This window comes from Cricetulus griseus, chromosome 5 (genome assembly GCF_003668045.3).
Source record: "Cricetulus griseus strain 17A/GY chromosome 5, alternate assembly CriGri-PICRH-1.0, whole genome shotgun sequence".
Taxonomy (NCBI): Eukaryota; Metazoa; Chordata; class Mammalia; order Rodentia; family Cricetidae; genus Cricetulus; species Cricetulus griseus.
Window position 1 is genome coordinate 40,730,006 of NC_048598.1, and position 25,269 is coordinate 40,755,274.

General features: G+C 38.7%; 1 protein-coding gene across 1 annotated transcript in view; it reads left to right on the forward strand.

The window, feature by feature from the left end:
* Hmcn1 (hemicentin 1) overlaps positions 1–25,269 on the forward strand; it is a 439,469-nt gene that overhangs the window by 176,679 nt on the left and 237,521 nt on the right. The window contains exons 6-11 of the mRNA XM_027417405.2: positions 171–277; positions 9,812–9,932; positions 11,314–11,577; positions 13,514–13,658; positions 17,176–17,297; positions 22,899–23,174. Coding sequence (XP_027273206.1) covers positions 171–277; positions 9,812–9,932; positions 11,314–11,577; positions 13,514–13,658; positions 17,176–17,297; positions 22,899–23,174 — 1,035 coding nt within the window. The remainder of the gene's footprint in view (positions 1–170; positions 278–9,811; positions 9,933–11,313; positions 11,578–13,513; positions 13,659–17,175; positions 17,298–22,898; positions 23,175–25,269) is intronic.

Here is a 25,269-nt window from a genome sequence, read left to right on the forward strand (position 1 = left end):
GGATACAAATATCTGTTAAATAATATATGCACCTACTTAGTAGAAAAAAAAAAAAACCTCTCTGTGTTATTGGAAATCTGATCATATGCCGGGGCTTGTTTATGTTTATTTGCCTGATCTCTTTAACTGGGGAGAAAAATTATGTTTTCTACCTTTGTTTTATCTTTCAGGGAAGCTGATAAAAAAGGGATTTGGCTTGAATGAGCTGTTAAATATCCATAACTCTGCCAAAGTGGTGAATGTCAAGGAGCCAGAAGCGGGAATGTGGACAGTGAAGGTACTGTTATTTCACAGTCTGTTTGTTATTTTATGTTTAAGCTGGCATGCCTTGTAATGTATATAGAACAGCTTATTTATATGTTCTTGCAATCAAGAAGAACACTTTTAATGAAAGTACATGTGTGGGAGGTCTTTAGCACGTGAGCTGGGTAGTGTTGTTTTGATGACCATGAACAACGGTGATGTTCTGGAATAAGAATTAAAATTCTTGGGCAGTTTTCCTATCATCCAATCTGTGGACTCATGGTACCATCCATTTCTTGCTTCCAAAGTCAGCAGACATGCAGCCAGTGGAGAACAATGGTTAGGGCTGTGGACTGCCTGGGACTAAACAAAACTCACAGGCTGGGCTGCTTGGGAGCAGAACTTTGATATCCCTTGATGTCCTTTTCTGTCACATGAGGAGGTCACTTCTTTTATACCACAGGGTTGGGCTGAGATGAAAGTAGGTTCATATATAAGAAACAGTGCAGTTTCACTTACAAGACAAGCTCTCAAGAACTGCTGGCGGCTACTATTTGTTATATAAACAGTCATTGTTTTCTTTGCTGAAAAATAAAACCAAAAAACATTTGCTTCCTTGAGTTATCTGAAGGGCTATATAGTCAATATGGGGGCAAGAATGTAACATACAGTCAAAATTCAGGATACTGTGAGTCAGAGATGTGACGTTGCTGTGGACTATGTGTGTAACTGGCTGTGGTGGGCAATCTGAGCTACTGCCAGGGTTTCTCAGACTTTTCATTATGCTCTGGCCTTCTTCCAGGTCAGGTGTCTGTGTTTTTATTCGCAAGAGGGTTTCCCCGAGAACAGGAAAAGGTTGTTCTGCCGAGGTGTTAACACTTCTCAGAAGCAGCTTTCAAACCATCAAGGCCTAAACTCATAAACTCGCCCCAAATGTTCACCATAGGAGCAGGCTTAACAGAATGTGCCTCATTGCTGTGTTTTTCTGCACCCTTTCCCCTCTTCCCAGAAACACTCTGAGCAGCTACCAACAAATCCCTTGTTCCAGAATCCTTGTGAGGATACCTGAGACAATGTTTTGGTCTTTTATCACCTCAGCTTCCTTAGTAATAAAAAGGGTTTCCTGGGATGACCATTCAAACTACAGGGGTGTGTGAACAGGCCTGGGGGCACAGGAATTCAAGGCAGATTTTCCATGCCAGGCAGAATTTTGCTTTTCAAAGAATATGTACATTTTCTCATTTTAAAGAAATTACAGTTTGTACCATAACTCCCTTCAAGTGCCAGAACATTCTTTATGCTCAGAGCTCTATATCCTGTAGGAAAACTATAAAGGGATAGAATAGATTTGGGGAGTAGATGATCTGGAGTGAGAGAACAGGGGCAAAGGCAATGTAAATACAATCTGGCAATTTCTCAGTGATTGGGTCCTAAATGGCCATACCTGTTCCTTTGCATACAGTAGGTGTGCAGTATGTATTGGATGCCTTGATGGCAGCAATGAAGTGTTTTTCTACTATGGTATTTTGAATAAACATGGCTAAAATTGATGTTAGCCTTATTTTGATCAGTGTGCTCAAAATGTGACTCAGGCTGAATCCACTTTTATTTTTGCCACACAGAAGAACTATGAGAGTCTAGTCTCTTAATCCCTCAAATGATTTAATATAGTCATGACCTAAGTCAGAAGTTTCCTACGTTGGCAGTTGGGTATTCTGTTGTCACTTTCTGAATCATAACAATCAGGTATCCTTTGTTGTCTGGGAGATATATGCAAGTGATACCATTTTATTACTAGTCTATCCTGTGGCATTTGAACCTGTTTCCAGGTGATTTGGATTGCTACCCATGGTTTTTCCTCTAATAAAATTCTTGCCTAGAGGAGTGACCCAACATGACTGCAGTTAGTCCTGTGCTTGACATGTCTATTTATTCAGTCGTCAATTTTCAGTGTTTGCTTTTGGCCACATTTCATACTCCCTGCTTAGTGTGCACTGAGCACATTTAAATGATAATCGAAACAGAGGCGTTCTAAGAGTTATCTTGTAGGCAAAGAGGGTGAGAAAAAGATGATGAGGCAGTAAAATCTCTGTTTAGACAAGTGTCTAAGCTTGGTCTGCTATAATTAGGAAAGGCATGGTATCTATTAGCACATTGCCTGAAATTCATTCTAGTCCTCATCCAAGAACCTCCACTCCTGCTCCACATCATTGCTGACTTACAGTTAATGGTAGCAACAATTAAACAAAGCATAAGCATTGAAGTGCAAGTTGCAGATAATAAAATTATTTTTCTCCTATAAGAAATGCCAGAAAAATATATCAACATGATACAAAATAGTTAGACCTACTGACATAAATATTACTACTGACATTGGGTCTCCCTTTTAGACAGCTGGTGAATGACAAATGTTCTACATGTGTGCTTTCTCAAGAAGAGAACGGAGATTAGATAGTGTATCCTGCATGCTATCTACTTTGCACTATCTGGAAAGTGTCTGCTCTATCAGACGAATTAATAATGACTTCTAAATGTTTCAAATAACACTTTATTCCAAGTATGAAAAAGAATCTGTTTTATGGCCATACAATGTTGGAAGACTATGAGATTTGGCCTCAACCACTCTTCTGGTTATCTTGTATCACTTACATTTATACCCTAGTTAAATTTAATTATTTAATTTTAAGCTGTTCTTATCATTCCCACTTTTGCCTCATGTCTTTCCTTGTTTTTTTTTAGGCAGGGTCTTTGTTTGGTCCAGCCTACTAATCCGGTTCGTACCTGAGAAGGGGAGTGTGGATTGATGAAAGAAATAGGCTAGAGAGAGAGAGAGACAGAAGATGGAGTCAGGAGGGCACCCAGTGAATACTGGGATCTGCCCTAAGAATATTGCTCAAAGTTTTTATATATCCCAAGCAAAAAGGGAGAAAGGCAAAGGGAATTCCTTACCAATGATACAAGGAACAAACAGATGTAATTACTTCCTTAATTCTCAAAACATTCAGTAATCATGCCCTATTGCTAAACATCCCACCATTTGACCTTGAGGAGAAAAACATCTAGTGACCACGCCTTAGATCTAACACCCTGTTATCTGATCTTGAGGATTAAGACATTTAGTTACCATGCTGTAAATAAAGTATTCTGTTATCTTGGCATGAGATCCAGTGGCCACACCTTAGTCCTTCAGTAGCCACACCTTAGACATTTTGGTTTTAGGCCTTTAACCTTGAAAGAGCAAGGATAGGTTTGAATTCTATGACCTTAAATCAGTATGGAGCTGAGCCACTTCTGTGGGCCTTGAAAGGTCTTACTATGTAGGGCTGGCTATCCTGGAACTCACTATGTAGACTTGGCTGACCTCGAGCTCATAGAGATCTGCCTGTTAGGGTTCTTTAATGTCTACACCCAGATTTAGTTTTTCTTCTTCTAGCAGTTCCTTCTCCCTAGATTGCCTTTCCTTTCACTCTGACTTGTTACTATCCCCCAAGATTCGACTCAAATGCCAACACTTTCATCAAGTCTTGGCAAATGTGGCTTAAAATACCACCTTTTCCTTCTGGCTCTCTACATCTCTCTTAGATTAATTTTTCTCTTATGTCATATTTATTTCTGTAGAAATTTTTTCTCTCTAATTATTGTGATTAGAGTTTTATCACCAGAGAGGCCACAATCCCCAAACAAAGACTACAGAAATATTCATGAATAAAAATTAGTGCTTATAGCTGGGCAGTGGTGGTACACACCTTTAATTCCAGCACTTGGGAGGAAGAGGAAGGCTGATCTCTGTGAGTTCGAGACCAGCCTGGTCTGCAAGAGCTAGTTACAGAACAGGCTCCAAAGCTACACAGAGAAACCCTGTCACAAAAAAACAAAACAAACCAAAACAAAATTAATGAATGAATGTTTACTCTAATAATATCTAAGAAAGTGGCAGATTTAGATTTAGTTAGCCTACAGCTCATAAATTGGGATGGGAGACTTTACTATAGCTATTATTTAAATGCTATTGGAATAGCTCTTCCATTTCTTTTGGGCTTTCTCATGCAAACACTTTACTGTGATGTTTTGGGGCCCTCTTTTTCTTTTCTTTTCTTATTAATTTTTTCATAATATTTTACATACCAACTACACTTTCCCCTCCCTCCTCTCTTCCCATTCCTTCCCCCACCTCCCGTCTACCCACCCCTGCCTCCACTCCTAGGTTCAGAAAGGCGAACACCCATGGGAGTTAACAAAGTGTGGCATATCAAGTTGAGGCAGGACCACCCCCACCCCCCATCAAGGCTGGGTGAGGTATCCCCAGTATGGGGAATAGGTTCCAAAAATCCAGCTCAAGTGCCAAGGACAGGTCCTAATCCCACTGCTAGGGGCCCCACAAATAGACCAAGTTTCACAGCTGTCATCCACATGCAGAGGGCCTGTGTTGGTCCCATGCAGGCTCCTTAATCCTTGGTCCAGAGTCCACATGCTCCCACTAGCTCAGGTCAACTGTCTCTGAGTTTTCCAGTCATGATCTTGGAAGCCCTCCCACCCTCATACAATCCCTCCACTCTCTCTTCAAGTGGACTCCCAGAGCTCAGCCCAGTGCTTGACTGTGGATCTCTGCATCTGTTTCCATCAGATACTGGATGAAGGCTCTCTAGTGACAATTAGGTTAGTCATCAATCTAATTATAAGAAAAGGCCAGTTCAGGCACTCTCTCCAATTGTTAGGAGTCTTAGCTGGGGTCATACTGGTGGATTCCTGGGGGTTTCCCTGGCACCAGGTTTCTCCCTAATCCAAAAATGGTTCCCTCTATCAAGTTATCTCTTTCATTACTTTCCCTGTCCATCCTACTCCCAACTCGATCAACCCAATCTGGGGCACTTTTGTAAATAGATAGAGTCAACTCATTTGTCTAATCATATGAGTGATGTAAGTGTTTTAACTTGCCTCTGATGTAGGTAAAACATACTGAACAGAAGTTACTGAAAAGAATACAAAATTTTATTAAAAACAGGAGAGAAAGCCATTTTATGCCCCCAAGTTTCCATTTATATGGAAACTACAAATCCTGGATCTTATTTCTGAGAAGCAATATGAATTTTCCATTCAAACAGCTGTAGCTAATCTATAGCTACATAGAATAAGTCTATTACCACTGAAACTCCTTGGGCCAAGTTTCGTCTCCTTCTCCTTAAGGAAAACTCCATATGATGATATTAAATAATAGATTTAGATAATACAGATGTTTCTATTAGCCTAGGATTATCAGTGTAATCATTTGTAATTTTACACATCCCCTGGGGTATGTTTCCATTAAGTAAATATGGATAAACTGCTCCTAGATAATCCCCGAAGTACAGAAGAAAATATTTCATATCACATGACTGTATTGAGATTCTAGAACTGGAAGAAGCACTTTGGTTTAGATAGTTACATTAATTTTCAGTGCATACTAGTGCATTTTCTATAGGACAATATGGTTGCCTAAATAAAACATGCACAATGACAACACCGATTCACAAGGCTCTATCCCTAGATGAAGAGCTGTGAGCAACTGTATTTGTATCAACACACACACACACACACACACACACACACACACACACACACACACCACTAATAATTCAAGAAGATGTAATGAGTTTGAGACATGGGGGGGGGCATTAGAAGAATTGGAGCAGGGAAGGGAGGAGCTGAAAAGATACTCATGAATGAAATTTTCTAAAACAGATTTTTAAATGTAAAAAATACTCTGTTCCCTACCCTTGTATTATTTGGAAATTTTATTGAAGTTCAATAACTGTGTGTCTTAACTACTTATGATTTCATTATTAATCAAATACTTGTACCTTAATTTTTGCTGACATCAAAGAAGCCACTATGCAAACAAACTTTGTAAATGATTTCCATGTGTTTATCTGTATAACTGCATAAAATTTACAAACAAGGATATATTAGTGTCTTAAAAGTATTGTCACTAGAAGAGTGTATTTATTAAATTTTGAGTGTTTTTTAATGAAAAATAGTGTATTTTGCAAACTACAGTATAGTTGGCAGAAGAGTGGTTATGAGTCATTAGTAAAGCACTCTCAAGTCTACAAAGATCCACAGGAAAGTCCTTCAATTATCCTCACCTGGTGGCCTATGCATGTCTGTAGACAGCTCTACAGCATTAACTTAGTGTTTGGACATACGATGCATTTTATCACAGCGTTTTCTTAGAAAACTATCCAGTTATTTTGGCCTTCCAATATCAAAATGTTGTCTACATGGAATGCCTCTTTTTAAGAGATCTGTTCATTTGAAAAGAGGTAAATTTGTATGCATATAAATGTGTGTGTTAAAACTGATTTTATTCTATGCTTAGACTCCATTTCTTTCCTTGTTGCCATAGTCATGCAAAGAGCCAATGCCTAATAGAATGGCATATAGAATGAGCTGATGTGGGATGTCTTTCTGTAGGCTGAGAATATGTGTTGCCTTTATTGGTTGATGAATAAAGCTGTTTTGACCAATGGCTTAGGAGAATTAAGCTAGGCTGGAAATACAAACAGAGATATATAGACAGAATAGGTGTCTAAGAGACACCATGTAGCTTCTGGGGGAGCAAGATGCGAGGTAACAAGCCATAAACCACATGGTAAAAATATAAACTAATAGAAATGGGTTAATTTATAGTTAGAGCTAACCAATAAGAAGCCTGAGCCATTGGCCAAACAATTGTAACTGATATTAAGCCTCAGAGTGATTATTTCATAAGCAGCTGCGGGGACTTGGTGGGCTGAGAGAAAACCAGTTCAGTGGGACCAGACGGGATAGATAAAAGCTTTCTGTCTACAGTGAGCTGGCATTACTCTGTGTTTATGGCTGACACCATGCCTGTATCACAGCAGTTCTCAATGAAAAATTGATGAAAATAATCATCTTTAGTTGTGAAAGAATGGCATCTTATTTAAGAGCAAATATTTGAAAAGAGGTAGATATCTATTTTAGTTCAAGGTCCATGATTCATTATCTTTGTGATCTCAGAGTATTCCTTAGCTTTGTAAAGTCTGTAGAAAATAATACTTAATACTCTCATGACTGAATGATATATATATATACATATGTCATATATTGTATCTTCATTTGAATGCATATATAATTATGTTGTAGGTTTTGTTTTGACTTTAGCTTTGAGTAAATTTGTTATCTTATGAAAAATTACAACTCTTCAGGAGCAGGAAATGAAGTCTATCAATTAAGTTTTAATCCAGATAGTGCCACTAGGAATCTTCACTGGCTTAATATAAAGAAATTATGTTTTCATTAATATTCATGCAATTTGACAGACTGCCCTATTTCATGCGTCACTTATAAACCTTGGCTGATGGGTGGTGTTCTACTCAAATTTTTAGCCTGTAACATTTTTATTCACTTTAGCAGAAGAAAAGACAGCAGAATGTACATCGAATGAGTAAAAAGAAGGGATCTGTTTCAATTTAGAAATGACACACTCTCTCCCATTTATAACCCATGGACCAGAACTGGCCCTGTGGTCCTATACATGCTGCAGCTGGCTCTTGGTGGTTCATGGAAAATCAACCATACACTTACCTTGCTCATTATGCTGAGTGACATCAAGTTGGGATTTAGATATTAAAATGTTTGGTGTATTAATCTATTTTTTTTAATCCAAAAATATAGAGCTTCTTTCTTTTACAGGAAGGTTTATCAATACTCTCTGATTCTTTTAGCAGAAAGTATCATTAGAAACCTGCAATAGCTATAGCAAATTTTGAGAATAATATCATCTTCTATGCCTTATAACGTCTAAGGCTATCCAGAAATGATTATCATAAACTCTTATACTTTAGAAGGAGCACTGAAATTGGAATAGGTACCATTTGTGTCTATTGAGTAGCACTCTGTATGTAATGGATGTGCCTTGTTTGTTTCCTGAAAGGGCCTTAAACATAGGTAGGTATTTAGCAAACCATCACCCTTAAACTAGGTATATCCATCTGCAATTCACCTAGGTGGCTAGAAAGAACTGAGCTAAAGTAAGTCTTAGGAGGAACTCACCACTATCCCTGGAACTCTCCATGGTGCTTGCTCTAGTGCCCTTCAGGCTCTTCCTTCATTCCTGGCAATCCTCACTTGAATTCAGAAATCTAGACTCCGATCCACTCTGCTCCTTCATTTTTACAAATTTTCTTTTAAAAGAAATGCTATGTATTCACAATTCCAGGGCACTGGTGTGTCTTTATCATCAAGTCATCTTTACCAAATGCTGACCTTGCCTCAGCTGCCCTGGGCTCTAGCCTGAATAATTTGTTGTAGGTGTATGTGTTGGGGTAAGACCTTGGGTCTTCTTTAAGAGAAACTGAGCAGGAAGCAAATGCTAATTCTTAATAGATGGTGCTGTACTGTAGTGAGAAGCTGGGACTTTGCCATTGAATTACAGCTCTGTCTCTACAGTTAGCATTTGGGCAAATTGTTTACCAACTTAGTGCCACAAAGTCTTCATCTTTATACTGTGGATGATCACGTTTCTTTTAGAAGATCACAATAAAATGGAATTAATGGTGGAGTTTAAATACACTGGGTCCACAGGGAAGATCCATCAAAGTAGCATTAGTATTTCACCTTGGGAACTAAATCCAAATTATTTATTATTTATGTACATGCTCACTACTTTAGTGCTTAATTTTATTTGGTATTTAGTCCCTTTAGCTGAATAGGCTAACTCATCCTTCTTTTGTATATTTCTATCACTGGGTTTATTGCATTATATTAAGCATCCCCACTTTTCCATCTCTCTCCCCCAGCAGTCAGTGTGTGAGCTCCATGCTTTTCTCACATTTATAGCTCAGCACCAGGTACCTTTGCTAGAATACTGCTGGGCTGAGGGTTCCAGATGGTTAAAATCTGGAAATTTTTCAGCTCTTGTACTTATTCTGGCAGTGACGTCACAGAGGCAAAGAAAATGGGAAAGTATATGTATACCTAAATATATATGTATGATCTGCTCAGTTCATATAATGTTACTTGTATGTGTATTATTAAGGAAAAAGAGTTCACAAATTTGAGAGAGAGCAGAGAGAGGGAGTACATGGGAGAGACTGGAGAGAGGAAAGAGAAGATTATGTGATTGTATTTTAATTGAAAATTAATAAAAAAGAAAAAAAACATTTTTCCAGAACGGGACTTGCGTGTGTTTTGTTGGGGAAATTTTAGTTTTTTATTTCTTCGGTGTCTGTTGAGCATCAGTAGGGATGACAACAGAGAACAAATGAGAAGTTCAGAAATTGATGGAGCTTTTAGATTTACTATAAGATTCACTTATTAGCAACTGAATATTTACCTTTGACTACAAGGTATGCCAAACTTCCTGAATTATACTTAAGAGCCATCTACATCTACTAGATTTGCATTGCAAAACATGCATTTCAGAATGGAAATCACAATCAAGTTCAGACAGAATACCTTAATCAGAGCCGTGACTCTGGCCCATCAGTTGCAAACATTCTGTGGTTTGCCACACCAATGGTGTTTCCTATAACCAGCTGCTGACGAGGCTTGTTGTTATATGTTTTAGACCTCCAGCAGTGGAAGACACTCAGTTCGCATTACTGGTCTTAGTACTATCGATTTTCGAGCTGGCTTTTCCCGAAAACCCACACTGGACTTCAGAAAAACAATCAGCAGACCGGTACAAGGTTGGTATGCACATGGCTCTTAAGTTGGTGTAAGGGAAATCTGTGCCTCAGCTGGGGTGTGACTGCTTTGGTCCTTAGCATTTAATCCCCTGACAAGGACAGCATCTTTCTTTAACATAACTGTGATTATTTCTTCATGTTTTGCAAAGTGTGATCCAAAAGCAGATGAAGCTCAAAGGGCTTTTTAAAACTTAAGACTCCCAGGCCCTGGTTTAATCTCCTGAATCAGAACTGCAAAAGTCAGGGTTTAGGAATATGAGTTTTAGGTGAACATTCTAGTTGCCTTTTAGACATAACTACATTTAGAAAAGTACTTTAGTGATTTTTGTTTGTTTGTTTGTTTTTCGAGACTGGGTTTCTCTGTAGGTTTGGAGCCTGTTCTGGAACTCTGTAGATCAGGCTGGCCTCAAACTCACAAAGATCTGCCTGTCTCTACCTCCACCTCCTGAGTGTTGGGATTAAAGGCATGCACTGCCACTTCCCGGCTCTTAGTGAATTTTTAATATCAATCATTTATAAACTGTTTTGTGGAGATGAAGTACATATATATTGCTGAAATTTAAAGGTACTATGTATTACTTTATGTTCAAAGATGAAATTATTAATGATTTTTAAAGGTCGTTCTTGTTCCAATTTTGTTTACCCCTTAAGGTTTGTTGTTTTACCGGCAAAGCTCAGCCATTCTGTGACCTTTCAGCGTCTTTTTTTTTTTTTTTTTTTTGATGGTTGCTAACTTATCTTTATTGCTGCAGCTTTGTTGTTTTTGTTTTTGTTTTTGTTTTTTTCGAGACAGGGTTTCTTTGTGTAACTTTGGAGCCTATCCTGGCATTCGCTCTGGAGACCAGGCTGGCCTCGAACTCACAGAGATCTGCCTGCCTCTGCCTCCCGAGTGCTGGGATTAAAGGCGTGTGTCACCAATGCCTGGCTTGCTGCAGTTTTTTTTTTTTTAAAGATTTTATTTATTTATTATGTATACAACATTCTGCTTCCATGTATATCTGCACACCAGAAGAGGGCACCAGATCTCATAACGGATGGTTGTGAGCCACCATGTGGTTGCTGGGAATTGAACTCAGGACCTATTGCTACAGTTTTAAGTAAGGACAAAAAAGTGAGTCTTTAAAAGTAATCTCATAATCAACTACCACATAATTCTAATTTTCTCTGTGAGAGAAGAGTTAAAACACTGTGAGATAATCACACAGAATGTCCCAAGTGTCTGTCTTCACGTGGAAAACATTGTGCAACTGGACCATCAGTTTCAGAGCATTGTACCCTGCTCATCCTGACAGTGCATGGATGCTGCTATACTGCCACAGTTGTTTCACAGACGACCCCCAATTGGGTGCCACTTATAAATGACAATATCTTTCTCTTGTAGGGATACCTACCTATGTGCTACTGAACACTTCTGGAATCTCCAGTCCAGCTAGAGTAGATCGTCTTGAACTTCTGAGTATCTCAGGGGGGTCTCTTAAATCGATTCCTGTTAAACATTACCCAGATCGAAAACCTTATGGCATCTGGAATATTTCTGACTTTGTTCCACCAGATGAAGCTTTCTTTCTCAAAGTGACAGGCTATGACAAAGATGGCTATCTCTTCCAGAGAGTGTCAAGTGTTTCCTTTTCCAGCATTGTTCCAGGTAAGGCAATGTTTCATTCGGCACTGGAGTGTTGATAGCTTAAGGGGACTATGCCACCACTAAAAACTGGACTATAAAGTAAAAGTTAATATCCTCGTGGTGGTTACTACTATGTTGCAAGGTTGATGAGCATTACATGCAGATAACTTGTTTTCTTTTTTTTACTTTTATTTTTCATTCTGGTGTATCATATGTATTAGTATTTATTAACATTGAAAATATATAAATACATCACTGCCTGTTCCCTTTTTTTCCCTCCAACTGTTTGCATGTTCACCTTTACTTTTTTTCTCAAGTAGATGACCTCTTAAATACAATCTCTGAGTCCATTTATTGTGGCTTTGGTTTGTGTATATGGTTTCAGGGCCAATCACACTGTATTGTATTGGGGACTTATCTCTGGGAGAGGTTAATTCTCCATCTCTTAGCAATCATCAGCTGCCTATAGTTCTTTGTCTATGGATAGGATCTAGTGAGATTTCCCCCTTCCAAATTAGCATGTCTATTGATATTGCCATTATTCAGCTCTTGCGTAGGCAGCCATATTGTTGAGGTATCATTGGTGTAGCTTTCCTGTCATTTCTGGGAGACACATTCTTACAGCAGACTCCCTGGTGTTCTAGATTTTACAGTCTTCTGACCCGCTCTTCCCTGGTGTCCCTTGAGCTTGGGGTGCAGGCACTGTGCTTCTAATGCATCCTTTGGGGCTGGGTTCCCACGCTCCATTCATCTACACATTACAACCAGTTGTAACTTTCTGTAATGGTCTCAGTTTGCTGCAAAAAGGAGCTTCTTTTTTTATGTAAACAGTTTTCTTTTTCTTTTTGAGATAATAATTTAATTGCAACGTTTCTCCCTTCCCTGTTCTCCCACGAAAGCCTCTCTTATGCCCCTCCTTCTCTTCTTCATATTCATGGCCTCTTTTCCCCCACTGTTATTACATGCATATTTAACTTTAAAATAATACTTCCAGAGCTTTATGTTGAGTATTACTAATTGTAGACTTGAGAATTTGGCAACTTTAATCAATGGGGAATTGTACTACCCTTTTTATCCTCCCCTATTCTTCAGTTATCTAAATTGGCTAAACATTTATATACAATGGCCAAGCACCATCCATTCCACAAATAGTAGAGGACTATGAACAAATGCTGATGGTTCTATGTTGGAATAGTTGGTTAGTTAGTTTCTAAACTAGTTCCTGATGCATCTCCTATTATATAAAGATGTGGTTACATGACAGGAATGATTTGGGAGCATCTGTTTATCTCTACCTGAGAGATTTTGAAATGATCTCTTCTGATTAAAACTTTAGACATGTAGCTTCACTCCTGCCCTACAAAAGCACAGAGAGATTGTTTATAAAGCTGGGCAGGAGCCAGCAACTTATCTTTTATGTATTAGGTTGAGATTTGGAAAATGAAGAGCTATTGTTTAGTGGTCATCATGAGCACAGAACCAACCTCAAGACTTCCTCATGTTACCATTCAAGGGAGCTGGCTTCACCCCTATAGTGAATGCATGAAATTTGTTGGATTCTTTAAAAAATACCTTTCATTATTCCTTTTAGGAAAAAAATTACCTTATGTTCTAAGATATGTGGATTCTTCTAATATTTTTACATATTTAGAATAAGAATTTATTCTACGGTTGATGATGTAATGTGGATCATTTGATATTTTCTTCTAGCTTGGTAGTGGAGAGAACTTTGGATTTTAAAGTCAGTGGAGACTTTAATTTGATGACTATTATAGTGAAGGCCTGTGGTGAGATCCAGAAATGCATCTGCTTTGAATAAAGATAGTTAAACTAAATTTTGCAATGTGGATTCATTGTAATGTATCAGAATCACTAAAGTGTAATGCTTGTGGGTAGATTCATAGAAAATATTTACTATCGAGGTGATTATCTTACCTGTGTTCCTTTTTTTTCCTAGATGCTCCCAAAGTTACAATGCCCACAAGAACCCCCGGATACTACCTGCAGCCAGGCCAAATCCTCTGTTCGGTTGAGAGTCTTTTGCCCTTTACTTTGAGCTTCATGAGAAACGGAATTGCACTGGGAACGGACCAGTATCTAAAGTGTGTAAATGTTCCTTTCAGTAGTAGTCTATAGTAGTAAACATGGAAATACAATTCTGGGCTCTTTCCCTGACAAATCACTTACTTCCTTTTCCATTTTGGAATACAGCACTGAATAGGAGAGACAGAAGTCTGGGCCTTGGTAGAGCTCCTATTGGAGTGGAAGGAGACAGGAAGCAGATAATAAATACACCATGATGATATAATAAATTGTACAATGTATTCCATATAATTCAGGTTTTATAGAGTCTGGGTTTTATGTAATTTGGAGGTCCCAAGTTAAGTCAAACAATACCAGATTATGAACTCAATGTTAGGTAGCCGGCTTCAGAAAGCACTTTGCAAAGTTGAACCCTGAAAACTTTTGCTTCATTGAATTTGGGCTAAAAATGTCTATGAGTTTTCCTTAAAGTGTAATATAATAAGTGAACCTGATGGGTTCACTAATTAATTAATTAACTAATTAATTAGAAATAGTAATACTTGGTAGGTTATTAACATATAGCTTTTCAATTTCAAGTAGCAAATTCAAAACTGGATGAGAAGCTAGGAGTGACAGCGGAATCTTTAATTTCAGTACTTGGGAGGCAGAGGCAGGCAGATCTTTGAGTTTGGGGCCAGACTGATCTACAGAGTGAGTTCCAAGCTAGCCAGTACTACACAGAGAAAGTCTATCCTGAAAAGCCAACCAACCAACCAACCAACCAAATAAACAAACAAAACAACAACAAAACAGGGTGAGAGGCATTTGAACCTCTAAGGATGTCGAGAGAGGTCATATCCTGAGAGATCGAATATCCTGGGAAATTTTCACACATTAGTAAATGGAAATGCACTAAGGTCAAGTGGACTGGTCAAGAAAGGGAAGGCAGAAATGAGGTCACTGTGTGTGGATCTCAGCCAGCTCCAAAGAGAAGGGGTAGACGACAATGTCTTGGAGTTCCTTGTGTGCTGAGAGTAGAATGGCATGGCTCACCAGGAGCATGTGTGGCTACAGAATAGAGAAGTCAACAGGAGTTGGCTAGAAGGCACCAATTCTGCCTTCTAAAGTTGAGTCACCCTTTTTTTTGATAAATGTAAATAATCTCACTGAGAAAGATTAAGTACATCTTGAAAATATGCTAGAAAAATTATTTCTGGGAAATGTATTGCCTTTTGAGTTACTATAAAACCTGACTAGATTTAAGAGTAAAAATGTCTAAGAATTGCCTTAGCAATTTTTCACACTGTTGATGCAATATCAACATAGCTCTACAAGATGTTAACTATTTGACAGTCTTAATTTATATAATCCCTTTATGGAGGTTCACTTTAAGCAATGCTTGTGGCTGGAAAGTTAATCATATCTAAAAAGTTTTCCATTCCTTAACAGCTGCCTGCTCCATACATAGTACATCTTGGTGATTTACTTAGTTGCCTGTTTTATAACCAGCCACATAACAGAGCAGGATATCAGATGATGGGGCCACATAACTAGCCGATGAAATAAAATAACTCTGCTTCCTGTTTAAATAGTGACAGTTTTCAGAGACACTTGAGATTCTTTATAAACATTAACTCATTGATTCCACACAATTCCTGGGAGGTAAGCCACAAAAATTCATTTTCTCATGTTTCCAATGCTGTGGCCCTGAGATGGGACAGGCCTTGCTGACATGGATTAAGCTGTGAGTGATGACAGACTTATACTCTAATCCCAGTTCACTCGCATGCCTTTGCCATAGATTCCCAGTAATATGAAACATGGGACTTAACCTTCTTTTGTGTCAGCCACTTTGGCCATCAGGGAAAAGTCAGTTTGCATTTGCAGTGTACACATCTTTTGGACAGACTCTTTGACCTGTTCTAAAGTTCACATCTAGAAACTGTTGTCTTTATATTGGTATTTAGAATGCTTATGCCAACTGAGAAGGCTACAGTAAAAAGAATTACTAAGTCAGACATATTGGCAAGTGCCTTTAATCCCAGCACTTGAATGGCTTAGGCAGGAGGACTACAAGTTTGAGGCTGGCTTAGCCTACACAGTGAGACCTTGTCTCAAAACCTTTGTATTTCCTTCTAGTAGAAGTTCATAAATAAGAGGGCTATGAGTCAAGTATAGCCATAAAGAGTATTCTTAAAGCAATCAGTGAACCTATGATGTACCCTTAGATAAATAATTGTCATTCCACTTTTCTTTTAAGATGAAGAACTTGAGGCTACATCAATTTTCATTTTCTGTTCCAAAGTTTTCATGAGCCCAAGGTTTGATGAATCCTAATATATGTTCAGCTCTGAGCTCAGCATTGCAGAGAATACCTAAGATGTAAGCAATTCCAAACTACCTTCCTGGAACTAACAGTGTCTCCTAGAGAAGGGAATTGCAAATTTGTGCTTAGTACACCACTGTAAAGTGTTGGAGATACAGCCTGAGTGTCCAGGGCAGTGCACAGTTAAGTGAGACTGTTTCCTTCTGAAACTAACGGGAAGGGCCACTGGCACACAGTTCACACAGGAAACATTAGCTGAAGTATCCCAAGCTACAGAACAATGTATACAGAACAGTGGCAGCTTAAGTACTCACAGTCTTGATAAGAACCTGTGCTTACCTCACTGCTCCAAAACCTATAACAGAGCTGAACATGAAATGAGATCTCAGGAAGCTGTTCATGGTTGCTTTGTTGAGTTATGTCTGAGTGGGGAGAAATGTCGAGCCTAAACCGCAACCAGAATTCATTGAGAGGTGTCCTGACTCTGTGGAGCTCTTCATACTTTACATGTATCTTCCACAAAAGATTATGAATAGCAATAAGAGATAAAATAGAGAAATGTCAAGTATTTATATTTAAATTATATTTTTAAGGGATTAAAGCCTACTTTTGTAGACTTTGGACTTTTAAAAGCAATAACTAGATATCTACTTTTTAGACTGTCCCAGAATGTGAGGAGTAATTTTAGCAGTGAATGAATTAATATTTGTTGAATGGATGGATGCATGAGTTTGTCTAGAGAACTAACGTATTTTTTTCAATTTTCACAGTGTTTATTTTATGTATAGGTTAATCCAGGTACAATACATACTTCTAGGTGTAACTTACTTAAGAAAAAGTGAAGGAAAATATATTTTCTTTAAGTAAATATCTGCTGTGTTCTCCTCACATTTGTAAATTACCTTGTATCATTGGTTTGATCAGGATTCTCAGCTCTAAACTGGAAAGTACAGGGGGAAGGGAGATATTTCTCCAGTGTGTGCCAACTCAAGTATGTCTTTCTATAGCAAGGTAAACATTCCTAAAGATAATTTTTTGTTCCTACAGCTTATTGTCTCCCATATATTTTTCTCGGAATAGAGAAGCATAATTCTGTTTAAAATATAAAAGGTGCACCATCTTAAGTTAAAATTTAATCTGCAGTTTTCACAACTGACTTTGTTTGCATTGTTCAGTGGAATAAATTCTCCAAAAACAAATCATTGATTACTGCTTTCAGTTTTCTCCTGTTTGCGGACACTGAAAGCCTTCTCTTCTCCTGTCCCCAGAGAATCTGCGAGTGTGAACTGGGATTTCCAAAAGGTCGAGTTGTCTGACGAAGGCATCTACGAATGCATTGCTGTGAGCAGTGCAGGGACTGGGCGGGCACAGACGTTTTTTGATGTATCAGGTAACTCTCACTGCTCTACGAGTGTTGCTATGGAAATGAGATGCTGATAGACTCTTGGGTATATGTATCCAAGTTTATCCACAAGTGGCATGCGTGGCGGCAGAACAGGAAGCTGTAAGCACACAGCAGGGAGCAAACCTGAAATGACAGACAGGAGTGTTTTAACACTGAAAGCCCACTCCCAATGGCACACTCCCTCCAACAAACCCAGACCTCCTGTCTCCTAAAACGGCATCACCAAGTGGGCACCAAGGTTTCTAATGTGTGAGCCTGTGGGAGACATTCTCGATCAAACCACTTCAATAACCACATCATTGCCCTTAGAGAAAATATGGTGTAAAGAATGGACCTATTCTGAGGGTAACAAGGGGAACAAATGTTTCTTTTCTTACAATGTAACCAATCACAGTGCATTTGTGAATAGATCCTGACCTCCAAATTGAGGACTGCGATGAAACTGAAAATTGTCTAGGACCACGTTGCCTTGCTGGATAGAATGTGGTGTAAAGAAGGACAAATGGGAGACCACTTCTTTTGCCTTCAGATAGCAAATTGCTGTGAATAGGTGGGAGGCACAGTACATAGTATTTTATTGGGTAAATATGTCTCTTAAAAAATTGTCCTTTAATTTTCCAGAATAATTAGTCCAGAATAATTAGGGAGAAGAGGCTATGACATATAATTAATGATCAGGATCAAACCAGTTATAATTTTAGGAATATATATATATATATATATATATATATATATATATATATATATGGGATTGAACTCAAGGTCTCATATAGGCAAGCTCTAAGTAATCGCTCTGCCCCTGAGCTAAATCCACAGCCCAGACATTTATTTTAACTGAATTATTCTGTGCCTGTCTTGCTTTGTCCTATACTTAATAGTAATCCCAGTCTGACCCTAGCCTAGTGTCATGGCTGCTGAAGCTGCAACAGAGCCTGTGTCTGCTTTCAGTGCGCATTTCCTGAGATAATTTAAGACAGAAGAAACATTTTAATTAGACGATGGTTTAGAGTCCTGGGGTTGATTGTGTCCAAGCTTAACTTGGAAAGAGGGGCATGTAAATCAGGCAGGCGTGTTCTTTCAGTGAAACTATTTGTATTCTCTTACTCTTAGGAAAATAAAGATTGTCTTCTGAAATAACTTAGTGGGTTGACATACATCACAAACTATTTATTTTTTTCATCTCCAGAAATTATGAAAAGCCCTGGAATTGTGTCAACATTCCTCAGCTTCTGGGAAAGCAAACACTTGAGCACTTGAGTAGTCTTCCCAGCAATGTTAATTAAGAGAAGGAAGGGAGGGAAGGAGGCATGAGCCGGTTAATTCAGGCATCTTGCTAAGTAACTGGGAGATGCCAGCAGGGACTTTCGAGCTGACTGTTACAAAGCTGGCTTGGTGGTGCTGGTAACTTCCTGTTGCCTCTCTCCTACTAGTAGTCCTGTGTCAGCTGGTCAGTGGCATAACTAGGGAGCTGGACTGTCCCCAGGCCAATTTCCAGGAATTCTTTCCATTTAGTCACTCGTGAAAGAAGTCAAAAATTATCAATGCTAGGGGCAATGACTTTAAGAGTAGGAGTAGCAAACAAGGGCTCCTTGGGGATTGAAAGAGTGGGCATTTCTTTCAAGAGTAGCTGTTGTTTAACATACTGGCCATTAGTCTTCACCTACTTCTCATATCCCGTTGCTCAGATGAAGGTCCCACTCAGCCAACATACTGTCATTATTTATCCAAATCTTAGAATCAAGTGCTGATTAACTACACAGCCTGGTCTCATGAGCATTAAGAATGGTGATATTATTGTGTCACCATAGCTGTTATTATAGAAAATCAAAGAGCATCCAAAGACATCTGAAGAAAAGTTAAATTTTTACTAACATGTTTCCTTATTATGATGATTTTTATTTTAGCATTTTGTTGTATTGATATTTTTAAGGATTTGGGGTTCTTTTCTAATGTAGGTTGTTGATTGTTTGAGAGAGAAGATAGGTATTTAAATTTTCATCTTAAATACAAAGTGGGTATTATAAAGCATTCATCAGTTATAAATGGATATAAAAATGACCAAAGGTACACAAGTGGGCAAAACTCATTCCTTTCTAATGATATTTGGAGGTTAAGTTTAATAGTATAACAGCTATATTAATTTTCTGTATTGAATTTTTATTGATAAAAAACAACACACATACTACAATCCTGGGTTTAATTGAAATTCTTTTTATTGTTTAGAAAATATTTGATGTTTTTAAATTTTTTATTTGAATGAAAAATATTACATGTCAATCCCAGTTCCCTCTTCCTCCCCTCCTCTCCTGCCCCCCTCAACTAACACCCTACCTATCACCCTTTCTGCTCCCCAGAGAGAGCGAGGCCTTCCATTGGGGAGGGGGTCTTCAGAGTCTGTCAAATCCTTTGGGATAGGGCCTAGGCCTACCCCCTTGTGTATAGGCTCAGGGAGTATCCCTCCATGTAGGATGGGCTCCCAAAGTCTATTCCTATGTTAGGGATAAGTACTGATCCCCTACAAGGGGCCCCATAGATTTCTGAGGTCTCCTCACTGACACCCACATTCAGGGGGTCTGGATCAGTCCCATGCTGGTTTCCCAGCTATCAGTCTCTGCAACTGGATTCCAGTTCAGTTCAAGGTTTAGCTGTGGGTGCCTGCTTTTACTTCCACTAGATGCTGGATGTAAGCTATAGGATGGTATATAAGTCAGTCATCAATCTCATTATCAGGGGAGGGCATTTAAGGTAGCCTCTCCTCCATTGCTTAGATTGTTAGTTGGTGTCATCTTTGTAGCTCTCCAGACATTTCCCTAGTGCCTGATTCTCTTTAAACCTATAATGTCTCCCTCTATTATATTATCTCTTATCTTGCTCTCTTCTGTTCTTTCCCCAACTCAACCTCCCTGCCCCATCATGTCCTCCTCACCCCTCCTCTTCTTCCCTTCTCATTTTCCTAGCTCCCTCTCCCCTACCCTTGTGCTCCCAATTTGCTCAGGAGATCTTTTCCCTTTCCCCTTCTCCAGGGGACCATGTATGTCTCTCTTAGGGTCCTCCTTGTTTACTACCTTCTCTGGCAGTGTGGATTGTGGGCTGGTAATCCTTTACTCTATGTCTAAAATCCACATTTGAATGAGTACATACCATGTTTGTCGTTTTGTGACTGGGTTACCTCCCACAGAATGGTTTCTTCTAGTTCCATCCATTTGCCTGCAAATTTCAAGATTCCATTGTTTTTTTTTTTTTTTCCTGCTGGGTAGTACTCCATTGTGTAAATGTACCACATTTTCTCTATCCATTCTTCAGTTGAGGGGCATCTGGTTGTTTCCAGGTTCTGGCTATTACAAATAATGCTGCGATGAACATCCTTGAACAGATGTCCTTGTATGAATGTGCTTGTTTTAAGTGAAATTCTAAACAGAGATCCTGTCAAGGCATGCCAATGAAATGAAATATTTTTAAATCAGAAACATTTATTTATTTATTTATTTATTTATTTATTTATTTATTTATTTATTTTGTGTGTAGTTTTGTTGCCATGTTTCTGTGTGCACCACATGTATGTCTAGGGCCTGTGGAGATCCGAAGAGGGCATCAGAGTCCTTGGAACTGTAGTTAAAAGTGGCTGTGAGCCACCATGTGGGTGTCAGGAACCAAACCCAACTTCTCTGTAATTGCTTTTCACATTGAGCCATCTGTCTGGCTGCAGTGAAAATAAATCTTAATTTAAGATTATAGGATATTCTTTTAGAATAAGGGAAGACTTGGAAACAATCTTATAACATCTAGTCACTTATAACTGAAGAAACAGAAACCCTTTGTGAGCAATCAACCTATTCATGGTCAGGCAAACACATGGAAACTATACATGCAGAAGGGTACATCCAGGGTCTCTTGATCTGGTCTAAGTTCCTTGCTTTACATCCCTAGTGTAGACAGAGTTTCTTCCTGCCAGGTCCCACAGCCCTTTAGTCCCAAATAAATACACAGAGGCTTATATTTTATAAACTATTTGCCCAATGGCTCAGGCTTTTTATTGACTAGATCCCTCCTAATTGTTCACCCATTTATATTAATCTAAGTATCTCCATGTAGTCTTGGCTTACTGGAGAATCTTCCTGGTAACTGCATGGTGTTCTCTCTGGGGGCTACTCTCTGCCTTTTCCTCTTCTCAGAATTCTCCTAGTCTGGTAGCCCTGCCTATTATTTCCTGCCTGGCTACTGGCCGATTAGCATTTATTCATCAACCAATAAGAGAAACATATATTCAGAGCATGCAGGACATCCCCCATCACTCCAGCCTAGCATGCTGTGCTTCCTGCCTCTGTGACTTCACTTTTCCTTCTCTGATCACTATACCCTACCTTTAATCATGCTATTACTTAACTATGTGTATTCCTTATGCTCTATGCAGAGACGATTTCCGGTACCATATAACCTCAGCATCCTCCATAAGCTGGTACAAAATCTCTCTCATCAGTCTCCCATCCCTATATGTACTTACATATATGTACAAAATATGTTAATGTGCACAGTCTTCACTATCTTTATGTAGTTGTGCACTAGTAGTATATCTCATTATTTCAAATTCCATTGACTCATGCATACTAATTTTAAAATGTCATTTTACTTATATTAACTTTTATTGAAGAGGAAATAAAGTGAGGCATAGCATACTGCAAGAGTGTCATTAGAGTTCACTAGGGGAAAGCACCTGTAAGCAAGTGAGGGCAGAAGAAAGACATGAGCTGTGTTTGAAAGTTGTATATGATTTCAGGGTTGACTACTTTCTATTGGTTAACCAATTAGGAGACTCATCACTCCGGGGAGGCCAATTCTTCATCTGTCAGTCATTATAGTTGCCTACAGTTCTTTTTCTAGGGATGGGACCCAGTGAGATTCTCCTTCCACATTAACATATCTATTGATATTGCCATTGTTCATGTCTTGTTGAGGTATCATAGGTGTAGTTTCCCTGTCATTTCTAGAAGACACATTACTACAGCAGACATCCTAGTGCTCTTATAGTCTGTCCCTACAGTTCACTCAGCCTCCTAAAATGAAATTGCCTCTCATCTTTACTAGGAGAGTGTTTGTCTTACTCTACTGTTTCACTTTTCTTCTCACTAAAATGCAACCCTTCTGAAAGGTGATGTTGTCATATCTTGCCATGTCTATCATCTGTTGTGTGCTGTGTTCTTTAAATTACTCAGTATCTATTTTTAAATTTAAACAACTGATAAATGCTACTTTCATCAAAACAGTTAATAAAAGAACTACTTCATTCCATAAGCCTAAATCCTTCCAGCCATATCCTTTTGCTAAGCCAATTCAACTCTTCCATTTATAACTTAGAGATTTAAATTTGATATGCACAAGTACATTGCCTCCTAAAATGTCTTGTAAGTAGGTGATAATTTGGGGGTCTCATTGACATAGGTATTAGTCAATAATTTCTGTTATATACTGCAACCTTCCTGACAGATTTTTCAACACACGTTTATATATATACACCATTTTTAAACCACATGTATAAGAGAGCAAAGTTGATTTTAGGTCTACTGATATGAGTCTTCTGATTTCACACAGAGCCTCCTCCAATCATCCAAGTACCTAATAATGTTACAGTCATGCCTGGAGAAAGAGCAGTTTTGGTGTGTCTTGTCTTCAGTGCTGTGGAATACAATCTAACATGGCAGAGGAGTGGCAGAGATGTCCGACTAGCAGACTCAGCAAGAATTAGGACCTTGGCCAACCTCTCCCTGGAGCTGGGGAGTGTGAAAATTGGTGATGCTGGCGAGTACCGTTGTTTGGCTTCCAACGAAGGTGGATCAGCAGCAGCTTCAGTTTTCCTCATAGTGCAAGGTACTGCTCTTCTAGCCACCTCTGCTCTATGGCGTCCTTCCATCTTCCATCTTCAGTTTCTCTCTTTATAAGTGTGCCATGTAAAAGTTACAGTGTCTACCCAAACAGTTATCTTTGAATGAAAGAATACTTGGGATGTTCAGTTGTTTAAATGTGACTCAACTAGAAACTAAAATACTTCTAAAAATGAGGAAGATTTACTGAAATCATAACTGAGCCTGCTGGATGAAGATGTTCATTTTAAGAAAATATATAATTTGTCCCTGGGTGTTTTGATGTTTTCAAGTCTCTAGTCTACTGTGTGGACGTCAGGCAAGACCAGGTGTTCTCAGGGTGGTACCATCCTCAACAATCCTCAAGTGGATTTCAATTGTTTTCCTAATTGCCTCCAAGGATTCGGTCTTTATTTAAATGTTATACTAACACATATACAACTAATTTAAGTTTTTGCTTTTAAATTAAATTTAATAGATGTTATTAATACATTTTATTTTGTTTTTTTATTGGGAATGGTCCCTGTGGTGATGTTCATTAGTGAGACTATCTTTATTTACTTGCTGTTTGTTTATTTGGATATTTTCATACAATATATCCTGACTGCAGCTTCTCTTCCCTCCAGTCCTCCCAGTCTCCCACTTCCCCTCTCCCCTAGATCCACTCCTGACTCATCTGCCCCTAGAAAAGAGCAGACCTTTCAGGGATATCAACTGAACACTGCATAACAAGAAACAATGAGAGCAGGCACATGGCCTTATGTTAAGGCGTGGTGAGGCAACCTGGTAGGAGGAAAAGGATCTCAAGAGCAAGTAAAAGAGTCAGAGACACCCCCACTCCTACTGTCAAGAGTTCCTCCCAAAATAATAAGCCAACAACCATAACATATATGCAGAGGATCCACATTCTGGCTAGAATTGAAACAAGTGAGTTTCAATACAACATTTTCATACATACATACATATAAGCTTTGTTCTTATATGAACCAAAGTGCCCTCTCCAATCCCCCTTTTTCCTTTTGCAGTTCTTCCTCTCCTAAATAGATTTCTTCTGCCTACATGACACATACATTCCATTACCCTCTCTTCATATCTTTCTTTCCACCTTAGTCACCCTTCTCTTTTTATTCTCTCTCTATCTAAATATAGATATATGTGTAATTAAAATCTAATGTCAAATATGAGAGAAAACATGTAACATGTCTTCTTGCATTTGTCTAATTTTATTTTGATATAATAATCTCCAGTTCTGTCCATTTTCCTTTTAAGTGTCATAATGTCGTTTTTCTTTATAGGTGAATAAAATTCCTTTGTGTTTATGAACCGTTTAGTTTTAAATCCATTCATCTTCAAACAACCTATAGGCTGATTACATTTTTTTGGCTATTGTGCAGCAGTTAACATGGGTATGCAAGAATCTTAGTACTATGCTTTCTTAGAATTCTTTGGTCACATGACTAGGAGCAGTAGACTTAGACTACAGGGTAGTTCTATTTTTGGTTACTTGAGGAACCTGCCTACTGGTTTCCTTAGTGGCTGTACAAGTTTGTATTCCTATCAGCAGTGACTAAGAATTTCTCCTTCTCCACATCCTAGATTCCTTTTGTTGTCATTAGTTTTCTTGATGGCAGCCATGCTGACTAGGGTGAGCTGGGGTCTCAAGGTAGTTTCTATTTTTTGTATTCCTAATGGCTAAGGATGTTGAAAACTTTTTTCAAATATTTATTGGCTATTTTTATGATCTAATTTTTGTTGATAAGTAAAGGAAGGTCCCAGTTGGTGGCACAGAACTCTGAGGACATATCCCCCTTTCCGGTAGCATAGAGAAGAGAAGGGGCAAGTTGAGTTCAGAAATGTGAGATCAGGGCCTGGAGGAGGGCTGTTGGTGCTTACAAAAGGGCCTGGCAATGGGTACCATGAGGGGTTTCTGTGAAGGGTCAATGGCCACCTCATATAAGGGGTGGGTGAGAAGAGAAAGAAGGAATTCAAGATCATAAGAAGCCATGAAGGATAAAATTTGTTCTTGTTGATGGGAATTGAAAGCAATTGGATTAGATGTGTCCTAGCTAGGGAAATGGCCTTGTGAGTTGATGTAATAGTCC